This window comes from Brassica rapa, chromosome A08, assembly GCF_000309985.2.
Source record: "Brassica rapa cultivar Chiifu-401-42 chromosome A08, CAAS_Brap_v3.01, whole genome shotgun sequence".
Classification (NCBI taxonomy): Eukaryota; Viridiplantae; Streptophyta; class Magnoliopsida; order Brassicales; family Brassicaceae; genus Brassica; species Brassica rapa.
In genome coordinates this window covers 12570565-12596351 of record NC_024802.2, presented here as the reverse complement: position 1 = coordinate 12596351, position 25787 = coordinate 12570565, and the positions used below count along the sequence as shown (strand labels likewise).

General features: G+C 33.4%; 6 protein-coding genes and 1 non-coding gene across 12 annotated transcripts; 5 read left to right on the top strand and 2 right to left on the bottom strand.

The window, feature by feature from the left end:
- The first annotated feature begins 3407 nt into the window (after positions 1 to 3407).
- On the top strand, positions 3408 to 4260 carry LOC103834284 (protein SPIRAL1-like 5). The gene is made up of 2 exons (XM_009110357.3): positions 3408 to 3899; positions 3996 to 4260. Exons 1-2 carry the CDS (start codon positions 3678 to 3680, stop codon positions 4071 to 4073), a joined length of 300 nt encoding a protein of 99 aa, XP_009108605.1. The 5' UTR covers positions 3408 to 3677; the 3' UTR covers positions 4074 to 4260.
- A 35-nt stretch (positions 4261 to 4295) lies between these two features.
- Positions 4296 to 5653, top strand: LOC103834282. Of its 2 annotated transcripts, none has more exons than XM_033277061.1 (3): positions 4296 to 5100; positions 5195 to 5309; positions 5406 to 5653. In XM_033277061.1, the coding sequence occupies exons 2-3, from the start codon at positions 5246 to 5248 to the stop codon at positions 5600 to 5602; spliced, it is 261 nt and encodes an 86-aa protein (XP_033132952.1). In that variant the 5' UTR covers positions 4296 to 5100; positions 5195 to 5245; the 3' UTR covers positions 5603 to 5653. The 2 variants fall into 2 exon arrangements, with proteins under 2 accessions (XP_033132952.1, XP_009108604.1); XM_009110356.2 differs by having other exon boundaries at positions 4302 to 5100; positions 5226 to 5309.
- A 424-nt stretch (positions 5654 to 6077) lies between these two features.
- LOC103834281 (short-chain dehydrogenase TIC 32, chloroplastic-like) lies at positions 6078 to 9051 on the bottom strand. 2 transcript variants are annotated; one of them, XM_009110353.3, is made up of 8 exons: positions 8095 to 9051; positions 7414 to 7645; positions 7254 to 7333; positions 7011 to 7164; positions 6858 to 6936; positions 6695 to 6782; positions 6547 to 6593; positions 6078 to 6405 (listed from the first exon to the last, which is right to left on the bottom strand). In XM_009110353.3, the coding sequence occupies exons 1-8, from the start codon at positions 8198 to 8200 to the stop codon at positions 6223 to 6225; spliced, it is 969 nt and encodes a 322-aa protein (XP_009108601.1). In that variant the 5' UTR covers positions 8201 to 9051; the 3' UTR covers positions 6078 to 6222. The 2 variants fall into 2 exon arrangements, with proteins under 2 accessions (XP_009108601.1, XP_009108602.1); XM_009110354.3 differs by lacking the exon at positions 8095 to 9051 and adding an exon at positions 7822 to 8071.
- Positions 9052 to 9634: 583 nt separating this feature from the next.
- Positions 9635 to 13980, top strand: LOC103834353 (cysteine-rich receptor-like protein kinase 18). 2 transcript variants are annotated; one of them, XM_033277032.1, is made up of 7 exons: positions 9635 to 12217; positions 12305 to 12430; positions 12506 to 12606; positions 12705 to 12915; positions 12994 to 13231; positions 13311 to 13464; positions 13559 to 13980. In XM_033277032.1, the coding sequence occupies exons 1-7, from the start codon at positions 11344 to 11346 to the stop codon at positions 13889 to 13891; spliced, it is 2037 nt and encodes a 678-aa protein (XP_033132923.1). In that variant the 5' UTR covers positions 9635 to 11343; the 3' UTR covers positions 13892 to 13980. The 2 variants fall into 2 exon arrangements, with proteins under 2 accessions (XP_033132923.1, XP_009108670.2); XM_009110422.3 differs by having other exon boundaries at positions 9636 to 12217; positions 12320 to 12430.
- A 600-nt stretch (positions 13981 to 14580) lies between these two features.
- On the top strand, positions 14581 to 17560 carry LOC103834280 (cysteine-rich receptor-like protein kinase 17). The gene is made up of 7 exons (XM_009110352.2): positions 14581 to 15789; positions 15885 to 16007; positions 16097 to 16197; positions 16284 to 16494; positions 16581 to 16818; positions 16895 to 17048; positions 17138 to 17560. Exons 1-7 carry the CDS (start codon positions 14943 to 14945, stop codon positions 17468 to 17470), a joined length of 2007 nt encoding a protein of 668 aa, XP_009108600.1. The 5' UTR covers positions 14581 to 14942; the 3' UTR covers positions 17471 to 17560.
- Positions 17561 to 18094: 534 nt separating this feature from the next.
- LOC103834278 (cysteine-rich receptor-like protein kinase 5) lies at positions 18095 to 23941 on the top strand. Of its 3 annotated transcripts, XR_004450174.1 has the most exons (10): positions 18095 to 19426; positions 19522 to 19662; positions 19733 to 19854; positions 20302 to 20512; positions 20582 to 20819; positions 20902 to 21055; positions 21130 to 22808; positions 22964 to 23007; positions 23097 to 23184; positions 23470 to 23941. XR_004450174.1 is itself a non-coding variant. In XM_009110351.2 (7 exons), the coding sequence occupies exons 1-7, from the start codon at positions 18556 to 18558 to the stop codon at positions 21436 to 21438; spliced, it is 2046 nt and encodes a 681-aa protein (XP_009108599.1). In that variant the 5' UTR covers positions 18095 to 18555; the 3' UTR covers positions 21439 to 23941. The 3 variants fall into 3 exon arrangements, 1 of the variants encoding a protein (XP_009108599.1); XR_004450175.1 differs by lacking the exon at positions 23097 to 23184; XM_009110351.2 differs by having other exon boundaries at positions 21130 to 23941.
- Positions 22023 to 22186, bottom strand: LOC117127625. The gene has a single exon (XR_004450645.1). It is a non-coding gene; the product is annotated as a U1 spliceosomal RNA (small nuclear RNA).
- Positions 23942 to 25787: the final 1846 nt, after the last annotated feature.

The window sequence follows — 25787 nt, the reverse complement described above, 5'->3', positions numbered from 1 at the left end:
GTATAACGTTTTTTATCGCCAAAACCGAAAATTGTCTTTTTTCTGCCAAAACTGAAAAATCTTGTTTTCACGCCAAAACCAAAAAACGTGTTTTCCTGCCAAAAACCGAAAATCTCGTTTTTCTGCCAAAACCGCAAAAACGCGTTTTCTCACCAAAATTACAAAACGTATTTTCTTGCCAAAACCGAAAATTGTATTTTTCCGCCAAAACCGAAAAACGTTTTCTCCCGCTTAAACCAAAAAATCTCATTTTCCCGCTAAAACCGCAAAATGTGGTTTCCCGCCGAAACCGTATTTTCCCACCAAAACTACAAAAATACGTTTTTCCGTCAAAAACGTATTTTCCCGCCAAAAGCACAAAATGCGTTTTCTCGCCGAAACCAAAAATTGTATTTTTCCGCCAAAATCGAAATTTTTTGTTTTCCCGTCATAATAAAAAAATTCCATTTTCCCGTCATAACCAAAAATCTTGTTTTCCGCCTAAACCGAAGTTACAGTCGGTTTATTATTAATACTCTTTTTAATTTAGTTTTTTTTTCAAATACATGTTTATCAATTTTTTTTGTTTATTAGAAGTTATTATTGTAAAAATTTTAACATAAGATTAAATCAACACAAGGGTATTTAGGTAATTGATTTACTAAACTCTTTTGGATGAAAATAAAAATAAATAAACAAACATAAGATCTATTTAGATGATTCATCTAGATTAGCTATCTGGATGGACAAACAAACAGTCACAGATAGCTGAATGGATCATCTCGATAGATCATACAAATGAATCATTTGGATGGAGATGAAAGATGATGAAACAAACAGTCCCTTACTCTTTCTGTTTCAATTTAGTTGTTATTGCAGGATAAAATTTTTGTTTCAAAATAAATATTGGTTTATAACTTCAATGCATAATTTATTGGTTTTATATTCTAATATATTTTTTTATTAGTTGAAATATGGTTTAGATGTATTGGTAATGATACATTAATTTTGAAAATTTGAAAAATTAAATATTTTTTAATCTGTGTGTCAAAATCTAAAACGATAATTAAAATGAAACATATGGAGTAACATGTTAGAGTCTAGAAATCGCAAAGCGTTTTGATTTCTTCTTTTTTTTAAATTAATTATGAAGTCATTTTGGAATTTTTTCCCTCATAAATCTGAATATTTTTGTTGTTGTTAAAAATGTGTTATGGAGCTATCAAACACATTTAAAGATTTTTTTTTTCGATTATATTATTAAGCCTTCTATGCAAAAAATTCTAAACAATGAGAACTAGCAAAATAAATATAGAAAAATGATACACCAGTAGGGATCCAAAGTAATCTAACAGAAATCTATCTTTTGTGGATGACCAAAGATTTTTCATATAAAAGCTCCATATTTACTTTTGGAATAGTTGAATCTCAAGGGAGATAATCTTTATATTAATCCAAAACCACCACGTTTCAAACTGAATTGGGAACGATTGCCACTCTCTTTTTAATACTCTAGTAGGTGTCACCGAGACGAGACAACTCTTTATATTGCTCTATTGAAAATAATAGAATCAAAGAGATTACCATTCCATAGAATTTCGTGCTAACTTTCAAGTAACCATAGTTTGCAGCAAGAACTCCATCACCCTTAAATGAAGAACCATCAACGATTGAAGCCGGTAGGACCCGTCGCAACCATCCGCAATAGATCTGTCAATTACCTTTTCTAAACGGTTTAACTGAACCGAAGTTTTTGTCTTACCAAATCCATTGGAAGAAACATACAAAAAAACAATAAAAAAACTTTGCCAGATTTAAAATAAATTGACAATCAAACAAACCAAGTGATAGAAAGTAAAACAAATCAAAGAAAAAGAAGCAAAGTAAATCAAACAAGCCAATATTGAAGCTATAGAAACCTCCGGCCATCGGCTTGAAACTAAAAAGAAAAATCTCTCTCTTTTTCTTTTGACGGCTAAAATTTTTTAGTTATGAGACTATTAGGATTAAACACATTGATTTAAGTATTACGTATACGCTTGCTTCACCCTCCATAAATTATTAAATTCATCATGCATTTAATGTCTTTTCAGACATAAAATTACACTCGAATATTGCTCTAAGGTTGGAACTTTGTTTGGGCTAAAAGTGGTAACTTGTTCTAAGAACATCTCTAAAAGCAACATTAAAACTTTAAATATAAGGTTTCAAGAGCAACCTCAAATTATAAGATTTTGAACATTTCAAAATTTTATATTTTTTCAGTCTCTACAATTACTCCCTCCGTATTTTTTTATTTGACGTTTTCCAGCTTTCACGAACATTAAGAAAACTGATGTAATTTATATTTTAACCTTTTCAATTGCTTTAGATTAGTTATTTAGTCATAAGGATGCTAAAAGTCACAATAATATTACAAGGATAGAAAAATCATCTTCTGTCATTATTTGCATTGGACTCCGTAAACGTCAAGTATATTGACACAGAAAAGAATCACTAAACGTCAACGTATCTTTCAAATAACCATGTTAACTTGTATATTTATTATTTTAACCTGTATACTATTATATTTCATAAATATTTTACATATAAAATGTTAGATTCGATAAATTTAAGCTTCTAACCTATATATAATAAAATTTTAATATTATTTTAAAAATTCATTAATTGATCTTGTATAAGAATATTACAAAAACTTATATTGAGTAATTTGATATATTACTTTTATTTGTGATTTAATTAGTGTGTTTTATAATTCTCATTTATTATAATATAACGTTAATACTATTTGTAATACTTTTAAATATATGTTTTATTATTCATAAAGTTTTGTAGATTTTATTAACTTTGATCAATTTTAAGGACTATATTGCAAACAATTTAAAAAAAAAGATTTAAGGTTTTACCATTGATGAACACCTCCCTCAAACCTCAATTTGAGGCTTATCTTTTTTTTGTATGAAATGTTAAATGTATTGATCAAGGTAGGAATAGACATTTACATGAGAGTAAGAAGCCTAAAAAAATTTACAAGGCTGTAAAGTATGTTTCTTATTCTCCTATGTATTAAGCTGAGACTTCAAACCAACGCTGCATCAATCTTGCATACTTATGATCAGCCTTATATCGAAGTGAAGTAGTTTTGTTGCGCAACTCCTTATCAATTTGAGGTTTATCTTACCTTAAAATAAGGTTGTTCTTGGAGATGCTCTAAAATTTAATGATGATACAAAACATTACCTTATATGTATGTAGTTTAATTTTTTTCATTTCAAATATTTGGAATTATTTTTATTCAGATGATGAATTATGCGTTATTCATTTATAAAATTAGAAAAAGTTATCTGAAATATCCAAGAATATCACAAAATTAAACTTTAGTTCCAAAATATACCAATACTATATAATTAAAAGTTCAAAAAGGTACAAACAAATTTTAGGTTTAAGACGAATTCATAAACGTTTAGTTAAGGTTACTAAACTCATCATTTTAAATGTTTACTTAATTATCTATGAAAGTATTAGTCTCATCATATCTTAGAAAATCTCCACCTGCTATCTCTATTTAAGCTTTTCTCTCTATCTCTTCTATCAATAGTTTAACATATCGCATTTTCCTGATCAAGCTAAACAAGTCTAGTAACTATAGGGTTTGATAAACAGGTATATAAATCACTAATTAAGCCTCTCAATCAATAATGAGCCGAGGTGGGAGCTCTGGAGGCGGACAAAGCTCACTAGGCTATCTTTTTGGATCAGACAATGAGACTCCAAAGAATCTCCCATCGGCTGCCCCAAAGCCTACACCACCATACGGCATAGATCCCACCGACGACGACAAATCTGACCAAAAGCCTAAGATCTCTAACAACAACAACTACTACAGAGCTCAGGGCCAAAACTCTGGCAACTTCGTCACAGTAAGTCTTTATTTTTCTTCATATTCTGAATTAATCAAATTCTGTACCTTTTTCAAATATGAAAAATTGTGGGTTGAGAGAATATTATAATTTCAGGATCGTCCAACGACGAAGGTTAAGTCGGTTCCTGGTGGAGGTTCGTCTCTTGGATACTTGTTCGGAGTAAAGGAATGAAAATGAAGTCATATAACTAGGGTTTGTATTGTGATCTAGTGAGTATTTTATGTGTACTGAATCTACTGATCCCTATCTAGACCTCTACACTTCTTATTTATATGTATGTACGAAAACGTGTGTTTTGAATTTGCAGTTGACTTGTTCAACTTGGCGAATAAATGGTTTCTAGTCATGGACATATATATATATATATATATATATATATATATATATATATGCATCTTTAGTATGGTTTTTCTCATATATGAATATGCATTTCAGTATGCTTTTTCTCATATATTGTTCCTATTGCTTCCTCTTTAGTAATTGGGAAAGTGGAGCTTCTTCTTTTGCACATGTCCAATGTAAACTGAATTGGACATTTTTATTTTTGAAACAAAGGAATATAATAATTTGAAGCTCAGACACGTAGAAAACTGAATTTTATTTTCATGTAAATTGAAATTGTTTACAATATACTGAATTAGAAGCAGTAAAACAGATTTTAAACTATTAGATCACAATTATTGATAAGTTAGTTTGAATATTAATTGTATAAATTTATTTCAGTCTTGTTTACACAATTCAAATCATATAAAATTAACATGCTAGATTCTTCTTTCTTGCCTTTTTATCATTTAGAAATATTATCGACAAATTAATTTCAAACAGGTTTGGAACGTTTTTAAGTTTGATGTAATTTCCAAATTGTTCGTTCCAGCAACGGTAGTGGAACACCGCACGGAAGCCACGTGGATTGATGTTAGGATCTGTTTGAAATTATGGGGTAAATTTGCAATAATGAAAACTATATGTTGTTTTTTTTTGTTTTTTTTTTTTGATCAAAACTATATGTTGTTATTTTCTATAAATTTGTGTATACTTTTTCCCCAAGTCCCGGACCTTCTCAAACCTTCCTTCCTCTACTAGTTACAACTAACTGACATTCCCCAAACTCAAAACAAGTATTCGATCGCTGAAGAAAAAGCTCTTACAACCGGAGGAATAGTGACTTTCAATTTATATTGCTCAGTTGTTGAAACCGGTAATAATCAGCATCTTAATCTTGCGCATTAATCTCTGTGATGTTTGTTTCTTTTTTTTTTTCATTTGGTCTTCTCTTTTGTATTTTCTTCAAGGTATTAGACTTTCTCTTCTCATATGTTTCAGAAAGAGAGAGATCAAATATTATGCGGCCTTTTCCTGCTCCTATAGACAAGCTCAAACCAATATTTTCGGTTTCAAGATCACACGGTAACTCGTGTACCTTAATTCTTCACAGTTTCAGTTTGTCACGTGGAAGAAAATAAAACAGAGTGATTTCTTTTTTTTTTTCTTTCTGAGAAGCAGGTAAAGTAGTGAGAACCATTATACCCAAGAAACTTGAGAACGTGAACAATAGCGAAAGAGAGACAATGAAGAAGACTGAGGAAACAGTAGACCCAGTGGTTGCGTTCAGTAAACCACCACCGTTTACACCATTTGTCGGTCCATTGCTCGTGTATTCGCTTCTTCAATCATGGTTTAGCGGCGATGAAGACGGCTAGTTACATCTTGGAATATATTTATGTAATTATGTATTATATGAGATGTCTGCATGCCAAAGTTTTCTTAACCATAATCTCTAAAATTTAGATATCAACCGAGTCTTTAGTAGGCATAATCTTGTGAGATCTTAATGCATGTTTGGTGTTGTTTTAAGTCGATCACTTGTTTTTTTTTTTTTAAGTTTTGTGTGTTTGTGATCAAAAGAGTTTTGTAGTAATGCATCTAGTAAATAATAGTTAAAAAAAATTGATCTGGTTTCACTCACTACTAATTTTGTTTTCAACCCATTTTTAGAGCACCAGATTGAAATTGCAAGCATCATTTGTTGTAACCAGTCTTCTTTGAAACAGTCGAGATTCTCTTCAAGCCTTGAATTTTGATCTTTTGCAATGTTATAAAAGGTGACTATATTTTCATTTTGCATCTTCTATTAAGTGATTGTTCTATCCTTTGGTAAAAGCCAATAACTAAACCGGTCAGAACCAGAACTAAACCACATTTTGCAGAGTTGAAATGATTAAGGTTTGTTATGTTATTTTATTTCCTTTTGTCAAAATACTGAAATAGAAATCACACATGAAAACCATCAAAGTAAAGATTCATCTGAAACAATTTACTTTCAAGAATGACTTTCTCCTGAATGTGAATCTGTTAGCTTAGTGCTGAAGTCCCAAACCTTCTTGGCCAATTCTGAATCTTGTCCAAATGATGATGGTTTAGTAATTTTGCAATTTCTGAAGTATTCTCCTGTAACTCCTGCAACCTGAGGACTCAATGCCAAGTAGCAAGTTGTTGCCGCCCCCTACAAAGTCCAGTATTAAACAAGATAACCAACAAACCAAAGGAAGAACGGTCTATATCTTTAACCAGCACCAGTTCTCTCCTAGAATAGTTGTTACTGATTGGTTATTATCAGTGTGAGGTTTAGAAACTAAAAGCATACCTGCGGAACAGTCTTTATAAAATAGCTAGCCAGTGCACTAACAGCTCCTACGTACATCAAGCCAGTGACAGAGAGGATCATAAGCAAATCCAAAGTATGTATATACACACATTTGTTTACAACATGTGCGTAACAGAAGAGAAGTTACCAGCTAAATAGCTATTGAAGTGGCGCCAAAGACTTGTCATAATGGCTCCTGGATGAAGTGAATTTACTGTTATATTGACTCCATCTTCCTGTTTTATGATCATACCAGAACTGAATCAACATAGGTTCTTGATTTGATAGATCCATTTTCTTGTTGTACTTACCTTCAGTTGCCTTGCAAGCTCGTTGGCGTGTAATACGTTGCAGAGTTTAGACTGACCATAAGCTGAAATGCTACTGTAACTGCAGTAGAAACAAAAGCAACGAACAATGTCACGTTTTTTTCAAGAATAAAGAACATGATATCGAAGAAGTACCTTGATACGTCGTTGATCTTATCAAACCGGACTCCTTCAGGATAAGAGAACCGATGAGCTTCTGATGATAGATTAACAATCCTTCCTTCTCGTTTGCTTTCACGTGATGTGTTCTTCATTGTATCTAGCAGAAGCTTGGTCAACAGAAAATGGCCTGAAACATGATGATGATGATGATGATGATGAGACTATAAAACTTAGGACAAAGGTATAATAATCTTGGTTTGGTTTCTCTTAGCTCACCTAGATGGTTAGTTGCGAATTGCAGCTCAATATTGTCCTTAGAGAGCATGAAAGGACATGCCATTACCCCAGCGTTGTTGCTAACAAGATTTGAGAGATTACAAAACATTAAAACCGTCACAAAACACTAGACATGAACTACTGTGTTTCGAGAGCTTACATCAAGATGTTTAGTGGAAGACCAGTAGATTTGTAGTCAGATGCAAATCTCCTGACAGATTCAATTGAGCTGAGATCTAACTCCATGACGTCGAGTTTAGCACCAGGGACTTGATTGAGGATATCTTGCTTAACTTTAGCACCGGAGACAGTGTTCCTCACCGCCATAACCACGTGCACACCACGCAGTGCAAGAACACGCGCTGTCTCTACTCCTATACCACTCGATGCTCCTGAAAACATGAACAATGAAACAAAAGACAACTTAAGAAACCAAACAAAGTCCATAAAGCTCAATGCAGGGTAACAAACTAAGCTAGCTATTTTAATTTTATTTGGATTATGATATATAATCAGCTGAAACAGAGACAGAGTGTATATAAGATTTTATAAGCACATGTTCTTTTACAGATCTCAAGTTCTCTCCCCTATCAGTGAAATGGTCCCAACCATGCTAAAGACAGAATCCAATTCAAGAAAAGCTCATTAGAAAAAAGATTGTTACTTTATGACTCAACTATCCTAAGTGTAGGAGGGACAGTCAAAGTCATATCATTTTTGCCTACAGGTGAAAGTCAAATCTGAGAGAGGAATAGAGAGGGCCCTAGATCTTAAAGTACAGAAAAGTAAACATATTTAGACAAAACTCAAGTTGTGAAAGAAAGATTTGATAGAAGAGAACCAGTGACAATAGCAGTGAGGCCAGTTCCGTCAACTCCATGAGTGACATCTTCTGCGGTGGAACTAGACGAGAATCCAGATGCTCCTTTCGATCCCCAAAACCACATCTTTGAGGGTAACGAAAAACACTGTGACTGTCCTGTTGACTTATTTTAATGAACAAATAGGAAGAATAATAGATCTCTACAAACTAAGTCAAAAGTTTCTATTTTAAGATTCTTTTTTAAGGACTTAACAAAATAGCTGAACAGCACATAATTTGAGAAGTAAAGTAGTTGGCCACGTGAACCAACCAGGGCCGTGCCTGACATTTTGCAAGCTAGAAGCAAGAAAAAAAAATTGACCCAGAAATGCTCTATCCATAACTCGAACCCAGGGCACCCAACAAGAGAAACCCAAATAATAGCAACTTTAACCATCTCTGCTACCTAATCTTCATGAGAATTGGCCCCAAAAATGTTTTTATACTGATTGGCCCTCGAGCAAATGCTTGATGGGCTTGTATCCAGGCCATCACACCAATTGTGTATTGCTTTTAACAACTGTGTTGTTATTGTGGAACAACGAGAAAGATAAATTCTAAACACGAAGAAGTAGACCAATAGATTTAAGAAGTGCCTTTTCTGAAACCCCACAAACCTTAGCGAAGATTTTTATCTACATACGAAATTATTGTCCTTGGTAAACGGGTCCTAGGCTGAAGAAGTATGAAATATGAATTCGTAGATGTTGACTTATTTTCGTCTAAAGACCGATCTAAATCTAAGGCTCTAAAATAATATTAAAAATAGAAAATAAAGGAACGAAAAAGAATAAAACAAGAGGAAAATCTATTCATTCCCTAATTTGATAAATAATAATTATAGTCTATTATTTCTTAAAATCTTATATATTAAAACAGAAGTCAAAACCTTGATTTATGTGTGTTTTTTTTAAAAAAATTGACCTAATAGACTTATTACTAGAAAGTCATGTTACATTTAGAATCTAATTTTATCATTTAAATTTTGGAAGACCATAAATTTTTATTGGGCTATCAATAATTGAATTGAAACAATAGATGATCCATTAGATTTATATCTAGTATAAATTAAATAGATATAATTTAATGTTGTAATATTATACATCTATATGCTAAATATTTAAATATTTATCGATGTTAACTTTTAAAATTATAAAAAAAAAATTAAATAACAAAAATCATATTATCTAACAATGATTAATCTTTACTACTTTAAACTAATGAAAACAAATTTTAAACTATATAATTTATTTTAAAAATTAAACAAAAACTAAATGTTTAATTATTTACTCGATAATATAAATCTATGAAGCGAAAATTTATTTTAAAAAAAAACTTTCTAAATTTGTGAAAAGTTACAATATTTTTGAATATGACAATAAAACAATATTTTACTAATCTTTATATATATAGTTACGATTTTAATAATAAAATAAAATCTGAAAAGATATATGTAGAAGAAGATACAAATACATGTGAAAGTTTGAAACAATCTATTCAATTAAAAAAATATACAGTAAACTTATTATATTTTAAAAATTGATAGACACATATATATATATATATATAAAATCATATGGAACAAATATTTCTTGTGAATAGTGTAAATTGTAATGAATGATAAGAAATTCACCATTCTCATTCATTCTTTGGGTCACTATTTAGAGCCTTAATATATTGGTTATAATTCCTACAATTTTGGACATTTTTTTCATTTTGGTAATGAATTTGTGTTTTATTGTCTAAAACTATAACACTAATCTTCTAACAACTTGGGATTTCTTTGTCAATAAAATTTTGTAAATAAAATAATACCCATATTTCTTGTCAATCATAAATGCATACTTTTATTAATTTCTAAATAAATTTTGCTTAATAAATATTCTCCTGATGTGATGTTAAGTTCGTTGACTTGTTAAAAAATTTTATTAGACGACAAATGATTGGATTTATTTACGATTACATTAATAGCATTATTATACATTCTCTTGCATCCTTCAATTTCGTTTTTCTTTTTGCATCCTTCAATTCCTGCAGTTTTAAAAATTAAATCTAAAATATTACCCTTATTCAGGTTTACCAAAATCTCTTATTTGATTCCAAATATATTAAACTTAAACATATTTATTATAAATAATAAATTATTATATTTTACAATAGTGGATAGCATTTATTGGTGGATCTATATCAATTATATTAATATTTTAGAGGTTATATTTAAAAAAATCCACATAAAAGCACATAACGTACGTAAAAGTTCGAACACTTCCAAATTTGAATTTTCTTTTTTGGAAAATTTTGAAATTCTTTTTATTAATAAGTGTTATGATTTTCTAAATGCTCTGCCAGCAAGTCTACTTTCTAAAATAAATTTAATCGAATGACCATCATGCTTCTTATATATCTTTTACTAACTAAACGAGGAAATTATGACGAAGTTAGTTTCTGATCAGAAATAAATGCATTCACAGTACGAGACTTAGTCCCCGTTGAAAATGATGCTAGTGATTGACAAATTGGCATGCATATTATTCCATAAGTCAAAATCCAAAAGGCCAAGACTAGTCCTTTAGATTTTTCGGATATCCATTGAATTTGCTTCGATACATTGTTTGTTTAGATTCAAAAAATCCGAATATTCGTAACTCTTCGGAACAAAAAATATATTAAAAATTAATATCAGCAAAAAACAGAGTAAATCACAAATAACTGTATATCCCCTCCGCTTTTATACAAATAAATTTTTATCTACAACTAAATATATATTTTTATATATTATTATTTAACATATAATTATATTAATGTTATTTACAAATTTACTTATAAAAATTTTAAACTAAAAGAAATATAAAATCTTTATAAAACAACAATTTTTTCTTAACTTTTGTGTTTTATAAATAAATTTAGTTTATTTTAAAAATTTATGAAACATATAGTTTTGCTACTTATTACTTTTATTTTATTTTATATAATTTTTTATTTAAAAAAAAACTTTTTCTAGATTTGTTTGTATTTAACAATTTGGATAAAATGATCGTAAAGATTCATAATTTTTACGGATATCCGTATTTTTCAAAACAAATTGACTTGAAAAATTAATTAGTGAAACAAATCACAAATACCAAAAATTATATTATTATTATATTATTATTCGCTCCCACCCGGCCACCCCTATTAATGTCATTCAAGTACTAATACAACCATTCACACTCTATCTAAAAGACAAATATGGCGAAAAAGAGCTATGAGACAGTTCTCTGTTTCTTCTTCTTCTTCATCATCATCATAAGCTTCAGTTCCATTTCTGTTTCTGCACAAGTTTGTGAAAACACTACTGGAATATTCATACCCAACAGTACTTATGACAACAACCGTCGTTTCATCCTTTCCACCCTCCCTTCAAACGTCACGGCTCATGACGGCTACTTCCAAAGTTCGATCGGGCTTGGTCTGGACCGAGTCTACGCCATGGGGATGTGCGCTCCAGGCGCTGAACCTAATGTTTGCTCTCAATGTATTGAGACCGCTTCTGATGGCTTACTACAGAACTGTCTAAACCAGGTAGACGCTTTCTCATGGTCAGGTGACAAAACCCTTTGCCTTGTTCGATACACCAACCGCTCCTTCTCCGGATTACTCGGCATGGAGCCACGCGGAGCGATCGCCAGTACTGCAGATACCAATCTGAATCAGACTTACTTTGATAGTGTGTGGACAAAATTAATGTTTGGCATGATCTCTAATATCTCATCTTCCTCATCAGCCGGGAACAGTTCGTCTAAGTTCTATGCAGACGAAGACGATGTAGTTCAATTACCGGACTTCAGGAACATATCGGCGTTGATGCAATGCACACCAGATGTCTCTTCTGAAGATTGTGACGTCTGCTTACGGACAAACGTTATTGACTATCAGACGTGTTGCCGTAGGAAGCAAGGTGGAGTTATATCGCGACCAAGTTGCTTTTTCCGGTGGGAGTTGTATCCTTTCATTGGTGCTTCAGATCTTATTTTCTTACAGCCTTCAACGCCGCTCCCTATGACACCATCTCCTGTTTCCAAAGATCCGTCTCTCACAGTACCCTCTCATGTTTCCAAGAAAGGCAAGTTCTATTTTTAGAGTAGAGCAACTTTTTTATTTTTATTTTTTGTGTGTAGTTATGTTCTTGGTGAATTGGATTTTTGTGCAGATACAAGAATCTCAGGAGGAGTTATTGCGGTGATTGTCGTTGTTGCTCTTGTTGCCATAATATTGATTACTCTAGGCGTTGTTACTTTAAAGAGAAGAAAGAAAAAGCAAGAAATTGAACTTCCAAGTGAGTTTATTTATGTTTTGAACATTTAATTTTGTCTTGGAACTTTTTCACAAACTTTTTTTGTCTTAAATGAAGCCGAATCGATCCAGTTTGATTTAAGCACAATTGAAGCTGCTACAAACAAATTTTCTGAGCGTAATAAGCTTGGTGAAGGAGGATTTGGTGAGGTTTACAAGGTATATACACATATAGACTTTCTTTGTCCACCTAGCTTTCTTCTTTTGTTGAGACTTCGTGAAGTGATATGTTGCTTAATTTGCAATTATTTTGAAAGGGTATGCTCATGAATGGTACTGAAGTTGCGGTGAAGAGATTATCTAAAACATCAGGACAAGGCGAAGTAGAGTTCAAGAACGAGGTTATTGTTGTTGCAAAACTTCAGCACAGGAATCTTGTTAGACTTCTTGGGTTTTCATTACAAGGAGAAGAGAAGTTACTCGTCTATGAGTTTGTTCCTAACAAAAGCCTCAACTATTTCCTCTTTGGTCTGTTTTTATTAAATTCACTTTCATTTGGTTCTCTTCCTTGAACCTAGCTAATTTTTATTTTGTATAAGTATGCAGACTCTAAGAAGAGAACTCAATTGGACTGGACAGTTAGACGCAACATCATTGGGGGAATTACTCGAGGGATTCTATATCTTCATCAAGATTCACGGCTCAAGATCATACACCGTGACCTCAAAGCGAGTAACATTCTCTTAGATGCTGATATGAATCCGAAAATCGCTGATTTTGGAATGGCAAGGATCTTTGGAATCAACCAAACTGTAGCCAATACATCAAAAGTGGTCGGAACCTTGTGAGTATATACTTTCTTGGAGCAAATGAAGTTCAGTTAATGAACCCTTTTGTCGCTTATTAACTTGTGTATTTTGCAGTGGTTATATGCCACCAGAGTATGTGGCAAATGGGCAGTTCTCGACTAAATCGGATGTCTATAGCTTTGGAGTATTGATTCTTGAGATCATTAGTGGCAAAAAGAATAGCAGCTTCTACCAGATAGAGGGTCTTATTAACAACTTAGTCACATATGTTAGCAATTATCAACTAAATAACTCTCAATTTTTTTTTAATTCTCTTAATCTAATTGATCATAGTTATAAATATATTACAATAATTTATACAGGTCTGGAGACTTTGGGAGAGTAAATCATTGTACGAGCTCGTAGATCCTGGCATCAGAGACAATTGTAAAAGTGATGAAGTCATTAGATATATTCATATTGGGCTGTTATGTGTTCAAGAAAATCCTGTAGATCGTCCAACAATGTCTACCATTCACCAAATGCTTACAACCAGCTCAATTGCACTGCCCGTCCCTCTGCCACCTGGATTTTTTTGCAGTAACGAACCAATATCGAATCCACTAGCCCAGGGACTGGAACCGGGTCAATGGAACAGCAAGTCTTTTACTTGTTCTGTAGATGAAGCTACTATCACCGATGTTATTCCTCGTTGAATACTCAACATGTTATGTTTGGTTTAAGTTTTTTTTCCACAAACGCATGTCACTTTCTCATATATGTTCTTCCTTAATTTTTACCCATAGTCCATTCAGAATGACTACGTTTCTAGACCATGATAAGAGGCAGTTCACTATCATTTTAAAACAAAGATTAAGCATCTTTCTCAATATCTTATAGCTTGGTTTGGGAAATGAAAAACACACAGGGCTGTTCTTATACAAAGAGAGTTTATTACAGTAACCTATCAAATTAGGGGTTTCACCCATTTACATAAATTTATTAACAAATATATTTTTAAAAATACTATCAACTTCCACAAAACCATGAATTAATATATTTTTAACATGATTTTCGTGTCTTGGTTTAAGTTATTTGATCTTGTTTGATTTTCATTAGTAAATCCTAACGAAGTCCTTGACGAATCTGAAGAATATATAGTTTATAATGGTCACCTGCAATCTGGAGAAATATCTAGTAAAGTAGCCTCACTCAAATATTGAAGATCACAAGTGTTAGTCCAGAACTCTAATGTTAAAGTTGAACTCGACGGTCCAAGTCTATCACAAAATTCAAAGTTTTCAGTTTCTTATTAATGTGCATGTCCATTCAAGTAGAAAACTCAAACGTCTGAGTTGTTAATGAGAACCATAAGAACACGCACGCAAACATTGACTGAATCAACTAAAAGAAGCAAAAAATGTCTAAGGCAAGTTAAGATGCTATATCTTGGTATGATCATGACTGCTGCGAAAAGCTGTCCATGTGAATAAGATAGAACCGTTTTTCGTATATAGATCCGCGTGCTGCGGAAAAACTAGCGTCATAAAGTCACTGATTGAAATAAATCACTGATTATAACAAAACGGAAACACCCTCTAACATCAAGGGTGACTTTAGGGTCAAGTCTCCCACTATAATTCAAACTAGTATTATTAGCTAGCATGCAAAGTCGTTCAAGTATACAATTCAGACTTAAATTTATAATATCCACACATTTCAACACAGACACACACACATGAACTGAATAATCTAAAGATAATAAAAATGGCAAAGAAGAGCAGTGTATCAATCCTATGCTCCTTAATCATAATCTTTAGTGCTATATCTGTTTCTGCACAAACATGTGACGAAACTGCTGGAAACTTCAAACCGGATAGTCCATATGACATGAACCGCCGTCTCATCAACTTTACTCTGGCTTCTAACGTCACGGTTCACGACGGCTACTTCTACGGTTGGATGGGCCTAGACCCGGACATAGTCTACGCCGTGGGGATGTGCTCTCCAGGTGCTGGACCAGAAGCTTGCTCCCAATGCATCCAGGACACCTCAGATAGTTTACTAAAGTCATGTCCCAATCAGACAGACTCTTTCACATGGTTAGGTGAAGAGTTTCTTTGCCTTGTTCACTACTCTCGCAAACCTTTCACCGGGGTCCTCATCTTGGAGCCATCTAAAGTCCTTTACAATTCCGTGGACATAGAAAAAGAAAACCTGAAGGAATTTGATGGTGTATGGGATGAGTTAATGTCTCGTACGATGACATCGTTGGTGAGAAACAATTTATCTACTCCTACTAGTAAATACTATGAAAATGAAATAGCTCCTGTGCCGGGTTACAAGAACATATCGGTGTTGATGCAATGCACTCCAGATGTTTCTTCGGAGGATTGTAAACTTTGCCTAGAGAAGAGCGTTGACTACTACAAGACATTGCACCATGGGAAGAGAGGTGGCATTGTGTTGCGGCCAAGTTGCTTTTTACGGTGGGAATTGTACACATTTTCTGGTGTTTTTGATCATATTAGAATGCCACCTCCATCATCACCACCACTGCCTTCACCGCCGCCTTCAAAGACACCTTTTGTCGTCACCAACATGCCTAAGAAAGGCAAGTCCTTTTGGTAACCATTTCAGAGACATTCTTGATTTGATTTTTAATATATTGTGTAATTATGGTTTTGGTGAAGTGGTGGCTTTATGCAGATACAAGTTTATCAGGAGGAATTATCAGTGCTATAGTCATTGTTATTTTATTTTTCATAATATTGGTAGCCATAGTCGTTGCTATTTTCAAGAGAAAGAGAAAGCAAAAAATTGAACTTCCAAGTGAGTTTTTTGTTTCCATTTAAATCCTTAACTGATATTTTAACCTAAAGAAGCTTTTTTGATGAGCTTAATGTTGGTCTTTAAAATAGCGGAATCTGTTCAATTTGATTTAAAGACAATAGAAGCTGCGACCAGCAACTTCTCTGCTAGTAACAAGCTTGGTCAAGGTGGATTTGGTGAGGTTTACAAGGTATTTATATGCTATTTTTCCACCCCATTTTCTTCTTTCGTGGAGAAACAATGAAATGATGATGCCTTATTTGGATTATTTACAAGGGTATGCTCATGAATGGAACTGAAGTTGCGGTAAAGAGACTGTCTAAAACATCAAGACAAGGTGAGGTAGAGTTCAAGAACGAGGTAGTTGTTGTTGCAAAGCTTCAGCATAGAAATCTTGTTAGACTTCTCGGATTTTCGCTACAAGGAGAAGAGAAGTTACTCGTCTATGAGTTTGTTCCTAACAAAAGCCTTGATTATTTCCTGTTTGGTCAGTTAAACTTAAAACTATACTCTTGTTTCTTGTTTTTTATTCTTGTACATACCTAATATTTGTGATCATGCATGACTATCTAGACCCTAAGAAGATACTTCAGCTGGACTGGACTATGCGACGCAACATCATTGATGGGATTACTAGAGGAATTTTATATCTTCATCAAGATTCACGGCTCAAAATTATACATCGTGACCTAAAAGCAAGTAATATTCTCTTAGACGCGGATATGAACCCAAAAATTGCTGATTTTGGAATGGCAAGGACCTTTTGTATGGACCAAAATGTAGCCAATACAAGAAGAGTGGTTGGAACCTTGTGAGTATCTACTTTTTGGATTTGGTGAATTTCGATCAAATACCATATTTCTGAGAATTCACCTTTATGTTTGCAGTGGTTACATGCCTCCCGAATATGTGACACATGGTCAATTCTCCATAAAATCAGATGTCTATAGCTTTGGAGTATTGATTCTTGAGATCATTAGCGGAAAAAAGAATAGCAGCTTCTACCAGATGGAGGGTCTAGTTAACAACTTAGTCACATATGTGAGCTATAAACTCGTTAGCCCCAAACTTTGTTTGATTCTATAAAATTGTGATGATAGTTCTGAAAACATATTACACAACTTATATAGGTATGGAGACTTTGGGAGAACAAATCATTGCATGAACTCATAGATCCCGTTATCAGAGAAGAGAGTAAAAGAGATGAAGTCATTAGATACATTCATATTGGGCTGTTGTGTGTTCAAGAAAATTCTGCAGAACGTCCAACAATGTCTAAGATTCATCAAATGCTCACAACCAGCTCAATTACTCTGGATGTGCCTCTACCACCTGGATTTCTGTTTAGGAATGGACCAGGATCAAACCCACTAGCCCAGGGGTTGGAACCGGGTGAACCCACCAGCATGTCTTTTGCTTGTTCGTTAGATGAAGCAACAATCACCGATGTTAGTCCTCGATAAAAATCCAGCATGTCTGTTTTTGTTGAGGTTGTTTCCAAAAATGCTTGCCAGTTGTTTTATATCAGATATGAAAATAATTAAGCGTCACTACCGGTTTGAACTACTCAATATAAAGAACCCGCTCTGGAAAATTTGCAAGCAACACATAGCTTTAGCATAGTCATATTGGGAACAAAAATGAAAATGCCTACAAGGCTTAGTTAAGTGGTAGACGAGATTTGGGAACATGTTAAAACATTCCTCTAGGGTCCGAATCTTCCTTGAAACAAAATCAAAGCTATGTGAAAGGTCTAAACTTGAGTTTCGACTCATATAATGTACATGGTAGTCTGATAACATGATGGTAATCCGATAACATGCAATTTGACTACTCTTAGCATTAGCCAGAAAATATTTCAAATTCAGGTAAGACATTATTGTAACCTTTTGGGAAAAAATATCCAATATGTAATAAGTGTGTTCTTATCGAGATTGACCATCAGCCATGCATATAAAAAAAATCCCCTTTTTTTTTTTTTTTTTTTTTTTTTGGTGTAAATGTTAAATTTTATACCAAATTTTCATTTGTGACAGAAGTTACAAAAAAAATCCCCTTGTTAGAACCATTGGGGAGAATCATGTCAAACAGTGATCAGATACGTTGACGCTGTTTTTTTACGCGTTCAAAAAAATTCCTCTCACATCGTCCAATCATTTCAATCTTTCATATGGTCACTAATACTTTAATTATGATGCTTAATTAATGTTTAGCTGTTCATTTGTTACTTGTCTGGTAAGCTAGTAAACGGGTACGTCCTAGTCATACAAAGTCTCCGCGCCTAGGAGAATAGTCTCCAACCTTTTTAATATATATTCACGTCCAGTTTGCTTTTCTTTCTACTAATAAATACAGTAGACGTCAAAGAAGAAGACTGATATTTTAATTCTCTCATTTTCTCTTTCACATTATCAGTTCTATAATTAAATAAACAATAAAAGTTGATGTTATTCTTAGAGTTGACTTTGACTTACAAGAAGTTGGAGATGGTCTTAACTTTCAGATTGGCTAGCTGATCTGGTTTTAATCAATTTTACTCATAAACCCAATGAAGGAAAAAAGTAAAAGAAAAAAAAACACAGAAGAAATGATAAGAAGTTGGATAATGCCTGTTTATACCTCATTAAACTCTCTCTTCCTGCTCGCCTTCTTCATTACATACCTGAGGGCTTCTGCACAATTACAAGACCCGACTTATGTCAGCCAACTATGTACTAACAGAATATCAAGAAACACAACTTACTTTTTCAATCTCCAAACCCTTTTGACCTCTCTTTCTTCCAACAGTGCTTTCTTCTCCATGGGATCACAAAGCCTCACAAAGGGTCAAAACGATGACATGGTATTCGGACTCTATCTCTGCAAAGGAGACCTCTCGCCTGAAGCTTGCGGTGACTGCGTCCTATTTGCCACGAAAGATGCTCCGACTCGATGTCCAGGAGGGAAAGAATTCTTGATTCAGTATGATGAGTGCATGCTTGGATACTCTGACCGGAATATATTCAGTGATGCTGTAACCACAACTAGAATAATCACTTGGAACCCTCAAAAGATTACAGAAGACCAAGACCTGTCCGACCGGTTCAACCATGCAGTGGTTGCTCTGATTAACAAGTCTGCAAAGGAAGCAGCTAATAGCAGAACGAAGAAGTTTGCGGCTAACAAGACAAACTTCACTTCGTCCCGGACCATTTACACTTCGGTTCAGTGCAATCCTGAACTGTCAGGTGAAGATTGTGTAACCTGTCTGCAAAGGTCCATCAAGGATTTTTATTTCAACAGTGTTGGAGGAAGAGTTCTTGTCCCGAGTTGTAACTCACGGTACGAGCTCTATCCGTTCTACAATGAAACCTTTGTGACAAGTCTCTCTCCGCCGGTAAATAGTCCTCCCCTGGTTTCAGGTCCTCCTTTGCCGCCTGGTAAAAAAAAATCTCTATGTATATTTCATTTAGTTCGGGTTGAGACATTAAGATTTGGGAAACCATGTGTCATGTCTGATGTAATACTTTGGCAGGTAAAGGAAGAGATTGGACGGTGATAATCTTGGCAATTTGTGTGCCTTTCTCTGTCTTTGTTCTTTTTCTTGTGGCTGTTATAAGCTACCGTGTAACAAAGAGAGTGAAGAAGACTTATGATACTACAGCTGCAGATGATGGTAAGGATTCAAAATATATTTGTATGTACTGCTTAGAGTTTTATAGAGCTTTTTTTTCTTTTTCTTGCAGAAGGGGAGGACATTACAACTGCAGGCTCACTGCAGTTTGATTTTAAGGTTATTGAAGCTGCGACAGATAAGTTTTTGATAAGTAACAAACTTGGTCAAGGTGGGTTTGGAAAAGTCTACAAGGTATAACTAATTCATTGAGCTTCTTGATTTATTTGATGTAATATTAGTAAGGGATCAAACTCACACTCAAAAACTAAGAAGATTGCCATATAGCTTATATATTTCCCAAATATCACTTTTGTTCTGATATGGAACTCTCTGTCTTCTTGAGATGTGAAAACATCCCAAACCCACCATCTTGGAAATACCACAACAAAATAAAAATTTATACATGCTACATAAATAAGACACTATTTAGGTGAGAGATCATTTGTTGATTCAAACCTTATTCTAATACCATATTAGTAATGAGTCAAACTCACAACTAAAATCTAACTCAAAAGTGAAGGATTACGGCATCACTTATACGTTACCCAAAAGATCACTATTGTTCCTGATATGGGAATCTCTAATAGAAGAAATTTAAATAAGGTGTGGTTAATTAAGTGTAGTTCACTATCTTTTTAGGGGACACTTCCTAATGGGCTACAAGTTGCCGTGAAGAGACTTTCAAAAACATCAGGACAAGGCGAGAAAGAGTTCAAGAATGAGGTCGTTCTTGTGGAAAAGCTTCAGCACAGAAACCTAGTCAAGCTTCTTGGGTTTTGTTTGGAGAGAGAAGAGAAGATACTTGTCTACGAGTTTGTGTCTAACAAAAGTCTTGACTATTTCCTGTTTGGTAAAGTTAAAACAATGCTTAGCCAAAAATATGTCGTCTGTTTGACATGCTAACTATGTATATGCACAGACTCAAGTAAGCAGAGCCAGCTGGATTGGAATACACGGTACAAGATTATAGGAGGAATAGCTAGAGGGATTCTATATCTCCATCAAGATTCACGACTCACAATCATACATCGTGACCTTAAAGCGGGCAACATCCTCTTGGATGCTGATATGAATCCAAAAGTTGCAGATTTTGGAATGGCTAGAATATTTGAAATGGACCAAACCGAAGCCAATACGAGAAGAGTAGTTGGAACCTAGTAATTTTTGCTCTTTCCATCTACTCAGTGCATATAATGACATCATCCTTCTATTAACTCAAACTTTTATATACCATTTCAGTGGTTACATGTCTCCCGAGTATGCCATGTACGGCCAGTTCTCAATGAAATCAGATGTTTATAGCTTCGGAGTCTTAGTTCTTGAGATTATAAGCGGAAGGAAGAACAGCAGCCTCTATCAGATGGATGGTAGTGTTTGCAACTTGGTTACATATGTAAGTCTAGATAGTTATAATCTAAAGAAATAAATTATATTTAATTTAATTTGAAGTCTTACAATGTTTAATAGACCTGGAGGCTATGGAGCAAGGGGTCTCCATTAGATCTCGTGGATATGTCTTTTGGAAATAACTATCAAAGAAACGAAATAAGGAGATGCATCCATATCGCTTTATTATGTGTCCAAGAAGACACTGGAGATCGTCCAACCATGGCAGAGATAGTTCAAATGCTTACTACTAGCTCTATCTCCCTTGCAGTGCCTAGACCACCTGGACTTTTCTTTAAGAGTAATCAGGAACAAACAGGTCCATCAATGGATAAGTCTGTTCTCTGTTCCATTGATGATGCACCGATTACTTCTGTAACTCCTCGTTAAAGACAAGCTCGTTTTATAAACCAAAAATCATGTCAGCCCCAAAATTTACTGTTTTTGGGTTCATTTCAGAATATAGGTGAACGTTACTTCCTTTGGTGTCACGTTTATGATTTATAAGCCATGAATCTTTGATGAGGATGAAAAAATCCTGGAGGAATCCCTCCAATTATATTGTATATTACTGTCTAGTTCACCTGGTCCCTCATTTTGAATGGTTTGTTGCGTTGACTCGTGGGATGACTTTTCTTGAGTCAACCGTAGGTTGTTGCAATTATTTGGAGGAACAAAACAAAAATGATTCCATGAGGAACACAACCCAAGTCGTGAAATCTCGAGAAAGATTGGATTGAAAGAATATGTTGTGTGGTTACTTAACAAGATGGATCAAAAGATGAGCTAATAGCAAACACCACCGAAGTTCAAACATGTAAAAAGTGCTAATTTTATCTGTGAATCCGACTTTTGGCACGGATCCAACAACCTTATCCGTAACGAAGTATGTCATAGTCTAGCTACGGTTAACTGTATTAATTTCAACTCAATCAAAGACTCTTAAACCAACCAAACATTGAACTGGAGACTTGGGAGAGGCCGCGTGCAAACGCAGGCTTCCAATGCCACAAATAATGACGCAGGCTCTCCCACTTGGGGAGACCTTAAGCTAAGCACCCTTCCATTATGTGCAATGGAAGTCACTAGCTTAGGCAACTCTTCTTCATGATCAAGACGGCCCCGTACAGGTAAGTATCTTTCAAAATCGACCATCTTCTTGTTTTATACTACGCTAAATATGAGTGTCTTATAGTTACGCTTCCGATGCGGGATGTACGCTTGAAGTCATTATTTATCTTCAAGTCAGGGTTTCGTTGTTTTGTTTCATTCCTCAACTGAAGAAGACCTTCCTCAGTGGCTAATATATGACCCAAATATACATCTATCTATCTATCTATATATATAAAAGAAGCTTTAGATCTCTCCCAGATGGTCCACGTAGACGGACACGTCATCTATTCGGTCGACATCGTGACGACACCTGTCCCGCTTTACAAAATGCAGCGTTTTATTTATTCTGATTTATATTTTGTTTGGGCTTTAGATTGCAAACGGGTTTTAGATGAAGCTTTAAAAAAACCATCTCCAAAATAGTTTAGTCCTGTCTCTAAACGTGTCGTTTTTGATTTCAATGGTTGAACCGTTATTCTTCTCCGCCGTCGGGATGTAGGCTCTAAGTCTAGGGTTTCGATTCATCTTCTTCCTCAGACCCTGATTTTAATCAGTTTCACCTTCGTCTTCTTAAAGGCCTCCTTGATTCAATCATACACGATCTACATTTATTTCTGCTTCTCTCGTGGAAATCTCAGTATAAAAAGGTTACCATTCCTCTTCTCGAAATCATCCTACCAACCTATTCAAACATATATATCCTTTTATTTTCTGGAAAATGGCTAGCTCTAATTTAAGTATCCTCCATCTCTTCTTTCTAATTAACTACTCTACGTACATGACTTTTGTCAATTTCGTATAGGAAGGACCAAGAAAAACAAAGCAACGACAATTAACCAAATCTGGGTATATTCTCATCATCTTCTTTTCAGTTTCTATATATTTTGTATTTTTGCTTAGATGTTAGTGATTAGAGTTCACTGCTGTATATTTAGATAAGCACTGCAAATGGATCAAGAAGAAACAGAGGCACTCCAGAACTGCATGAAACTATATGTACCTTTCTTACGGGTTTTGATTGTTGTAAGCTTTCATCTTTTGATGTTCTGTAGTGGATCATATCTTTAATTTTGGATAGGCTTTGGTGTTAATTGTTAAATTGTTTGTTTCTAACATTGTCTCTCTTCCGAGATTTGTCCTCTTCTCTTTTTCCTGAGTTACAGTGATTTTGCAATTAATCTGGTTAATGTTTAGCGAAAAGCTTTTGTTCTATTTGAGACCGTTAGGATTTATTTCTTAGAGTCACAGAAAACCACTGCTCTACTTTGTCTTCTTCGCCTGTGACCTTTTAACTTTTAAACTTCGTAGGAGTTCGTCGCGTTGGAGCATCTCAGAGTCACAGATCGTTGTTTGATTATATCTACTGCTGTCAGGCCGCGAGTATGTGGAGCTTGCAGTGTCATGACACTTAGCTTCTCAGTTTTTCACACTTAGTTTCAAAAAGAAAAAAAAAAGAAGATTGTGTTTAGCGGTTCAAATGAAGTCTCGACTTCTCGGATGAGTTGATAAGAAAGATGGAGCTTAGAAGCCTCCGTAGTTACTGAGCCTGCTGTTAGTAGACGACCATATTGTTGGGGAATTGTCCCGAGTGTATGCACTGCAATGATTTTATATATGTTAGATTTTTATAGGAACATGCTCATTAGCATGAAAATAATGAGAAGGTGACAAATATAAATTCAAGTGTAAATTCCGGTAGAAAATATATTATATTATCTCCACTGAAGAAATCAAATAATATCATATTATTGGTGGAAGTTATGTAAATTTGTTTTGTTTACTTTTCAGGAAATAAAAATAAAAACTATAGGACAACGTTTCTGCAAAATAATTCGATCTTTTGTTTCCAACAGTTAAATTTTGTTTTTTGCCAATGATTGGAAAAGAGAAAGTGTAAAATTGTTGTTAATTTTCAAAATTTTAAAATAGCATTTATTTAATTAAGTAAAAGAATCCAAAAAAAGAAAGTTATAAATTTTCCCTCTAAATTCTGGGTTGATCCGGTGAGTTGTTTGGTTGTTTCAATTTTGTTTATTACTAAGATCAAATCTACTAAGACATTTATCCATTATTTTCTCTCATTAGTATTTAATAATTTTCAATGCAAACAAATTTTAATATCGTTTTCAGTCAGCAGATGATAATATAATGAAAATACATAATCTCTACAAAATAGTTTGATGTTTTTCCCTAACATTTACATAATATAGTTTGTCAATGATTTGAAAAGAGAAAGTGCAAAATTGTTGTTGATTTCCTAAAATTATAAGTCTTTTAAACATTGTTCACTAAACGAAGGAGAAGAACTCAAATAATTTTATTTTTAAATATATAAAACCCTTAGAGCATACCAAAATGTTATGATTCTATCATGCTTTTCTGAGATGCGAAAATAAATTATCTTATTTTCTAATGACATTCAGTTTAATTTATCATATACAAGTGAAATTTACCGTGTTTATATATAAGCAGATAATAACACCCGAAGCAACTTTACATGTTGTTCCTAAGGAAATATTTCTAGAAAGAAGCTGATTGGTTTGAGATATATGATTTCAAATTATTCACAAATGTAAAAAATAATTGTGTACATTAGTAGCGTTACAAAATTTTTAATGTTATTTATATAGTAGAAAGTTTATTACACAATCTGAATAATTTATAGGATAAAACATATTAGTGGATTTATGTATGCCACAGATAAAAAATAACTATTTTTATAATAATTCGTCTATGTCTTTTTCTCCAACATATATATATATATGTATACACATACTAATGTGCACATTTCTATAATAGTAAATAATGATTACTATATATTATAAAACTAAACATTTCAAACTAAAATAAATATTAAAAATATAATGTTATTTATCAAAGAATAGTGAAGATAACTGCCATTTTAATTCAAAAATTCTACACCATCAAAATAAAAACAGATTAAAACTTTAAATAAACAGTTTTATTAATCGTAAGGAAAAAGTTTAGTTAATTGTAATGAGAATGAACTGAATAAAGAACAACAATCAATAAAATAATGATTTATACTCTTATAGAAGAAAACATTTTAAAATAAAAATAAATATTAAACAAAAAAAATATTTATTCTAACTATTTAAATTATTTTTAAATTATCATCCCGTCCGTAGGGCGGGCCGACCCTAGTTTGACTATATTCTACTCTTGTCCTCGTACTCCTCATGTCATGATTAGTGTCTCAGCTAAACATTTTAAATCAATCTGTCGAACATGCCAGACCATCCAATGAATAACTCTATTTTTTACTTTTAGAATAGTATAACTCTATAATATAGTTGAATTATACTTTAATAGTACTCTATTTTAAAGTGAAAAATAGATTGATAAACAAAAAAACAACAACTTACTCTATATATAGAGTAAACTCATTTTTTATTCTATTATAGAGTGAAAAATAAAGTACTATTGGAACATTTTTACTCTAAATTATATTTTAGAGTTGAAATAAAGTGGAAATGAAAATGCCTTGCAGTATTACAACAACAAAAACACTTATTCATATTATTAAAATCTTAAAATTGTGGTTCTCCCTGCAATTTGGGTTTACTGGCTTTCTAATAGTAATATATATATATATATATCCTATT

Bases quoted from the DNA above. Each gene is read 5' to 3' on its own strand.
- LOC103834284 (XM_009110357.3), top strand. From the start codon at position 3,678: ATGAGCCGAGGTGGGAGCTCTGGAGGCGGACAAAGCTCACTAGGCTAT. The intron at 3,900-3,995 runs GTAAGTCTTTAT...TTATAATTTCAG, and splicing joins ACTCTGGCAACTTCGTCACA to GATCGTCCAACGACGAAGGT.
- LOC103834282 (XM_033277061.1), top strand. From the start codon at position 5,246: ATGCGGCCTTTTCCTGCTCCTATAGACAAGCTCAAACCAATATTTTCG. The intron at 5,310-5,405 runs GTAACTCGTGTA...TCTGAGAAGCAG, and splicing joins TTCGGTTTCAAGATCACACG to GTAAAGTAGTGAGAACCATT.
- LOC103834281 (XM_009110353.3), bottom strand. From the start codon at position 8,200: ATGTGGTTTTGGGGATCGAAAGGAGCATCTGGATTCTCGTCTAGTTCC. The intron at 7,646-8,094 runs GTTCTCTTCTAT...TCATGTTTTCAG, and splicing joins CCTCACTGCTATTGTCACTG to GAGCATCGAGTGGTATAGGA. The intron at 6,783-6,857 runs GTAAGTACAACA...ATCATAAAACAG, and splicing joins AGCTTGCAAGGCAACTGAAG to GAAGATGGAGTCAATATAAC.
- LOC103834353 (XM_033277032.1), top strand. From the start codon at position 11,344: ATGGCGAAAAAGAGCTATGAGACAGTTCTCTGTTTCTTCTTCTTCTTC. The intron at 12,607-12,704 runs GTATATACACAT...TTATTTTGAAAG, and splicing joins GATTTGGTGAGGTTTACAAG to GGTATGCTCATGAATGGTAC. The intron at 13,465-13,558 runs GTTAGCAATTAT...TAATTTATACAG, and splicing joins TTAACAACTTAGTCACATAT to GTCTGGAGACTTTGGGAGAG.
- LOC103834280 (XM_009110352.2), top strand. From the start codon at position 14,943: ATGGCAAAGAAGAGCAGTGTATCAATCCTATGCTCCTTAATCATAATC. The intron at 16,008-16,096 runs GTGAGTTTTTTG...TCTTTAAAATAG, and splicing joins GCAAAAAATTGAACTTCCAA to CGGAATCTGTTCAATTTGAT. The intron at 17,049-17,137 runs GTGAGCTATAAA...CAACTTATATAG, and splicing joins TTAACAACTTAGTCACATAT to GTATGGAGACTTTGGGAGAA.
- LOC103834278 (XM_009110351.2), top strand. From the start codon at position 18,556: ATGAAGGAAAAAAGTAAAAGAAAAAAAAACACAGAAGAAATGATAAGA. The intron at 19,427-19,521 runs GTAAAAAAAAAT...ATACTTTGGCAG, and splicing joins AGGTCCTCCTTTGCCGCCTG to GTAAAGGAAGAGATTGGACG. The intron at 19,855-20,301 runs GTATAACTAATT...CTATCTTTTTAG, and splicing joins GGTTTGGAAAAGTCTACAAG to GGGACACTTCCTAATGGGCT.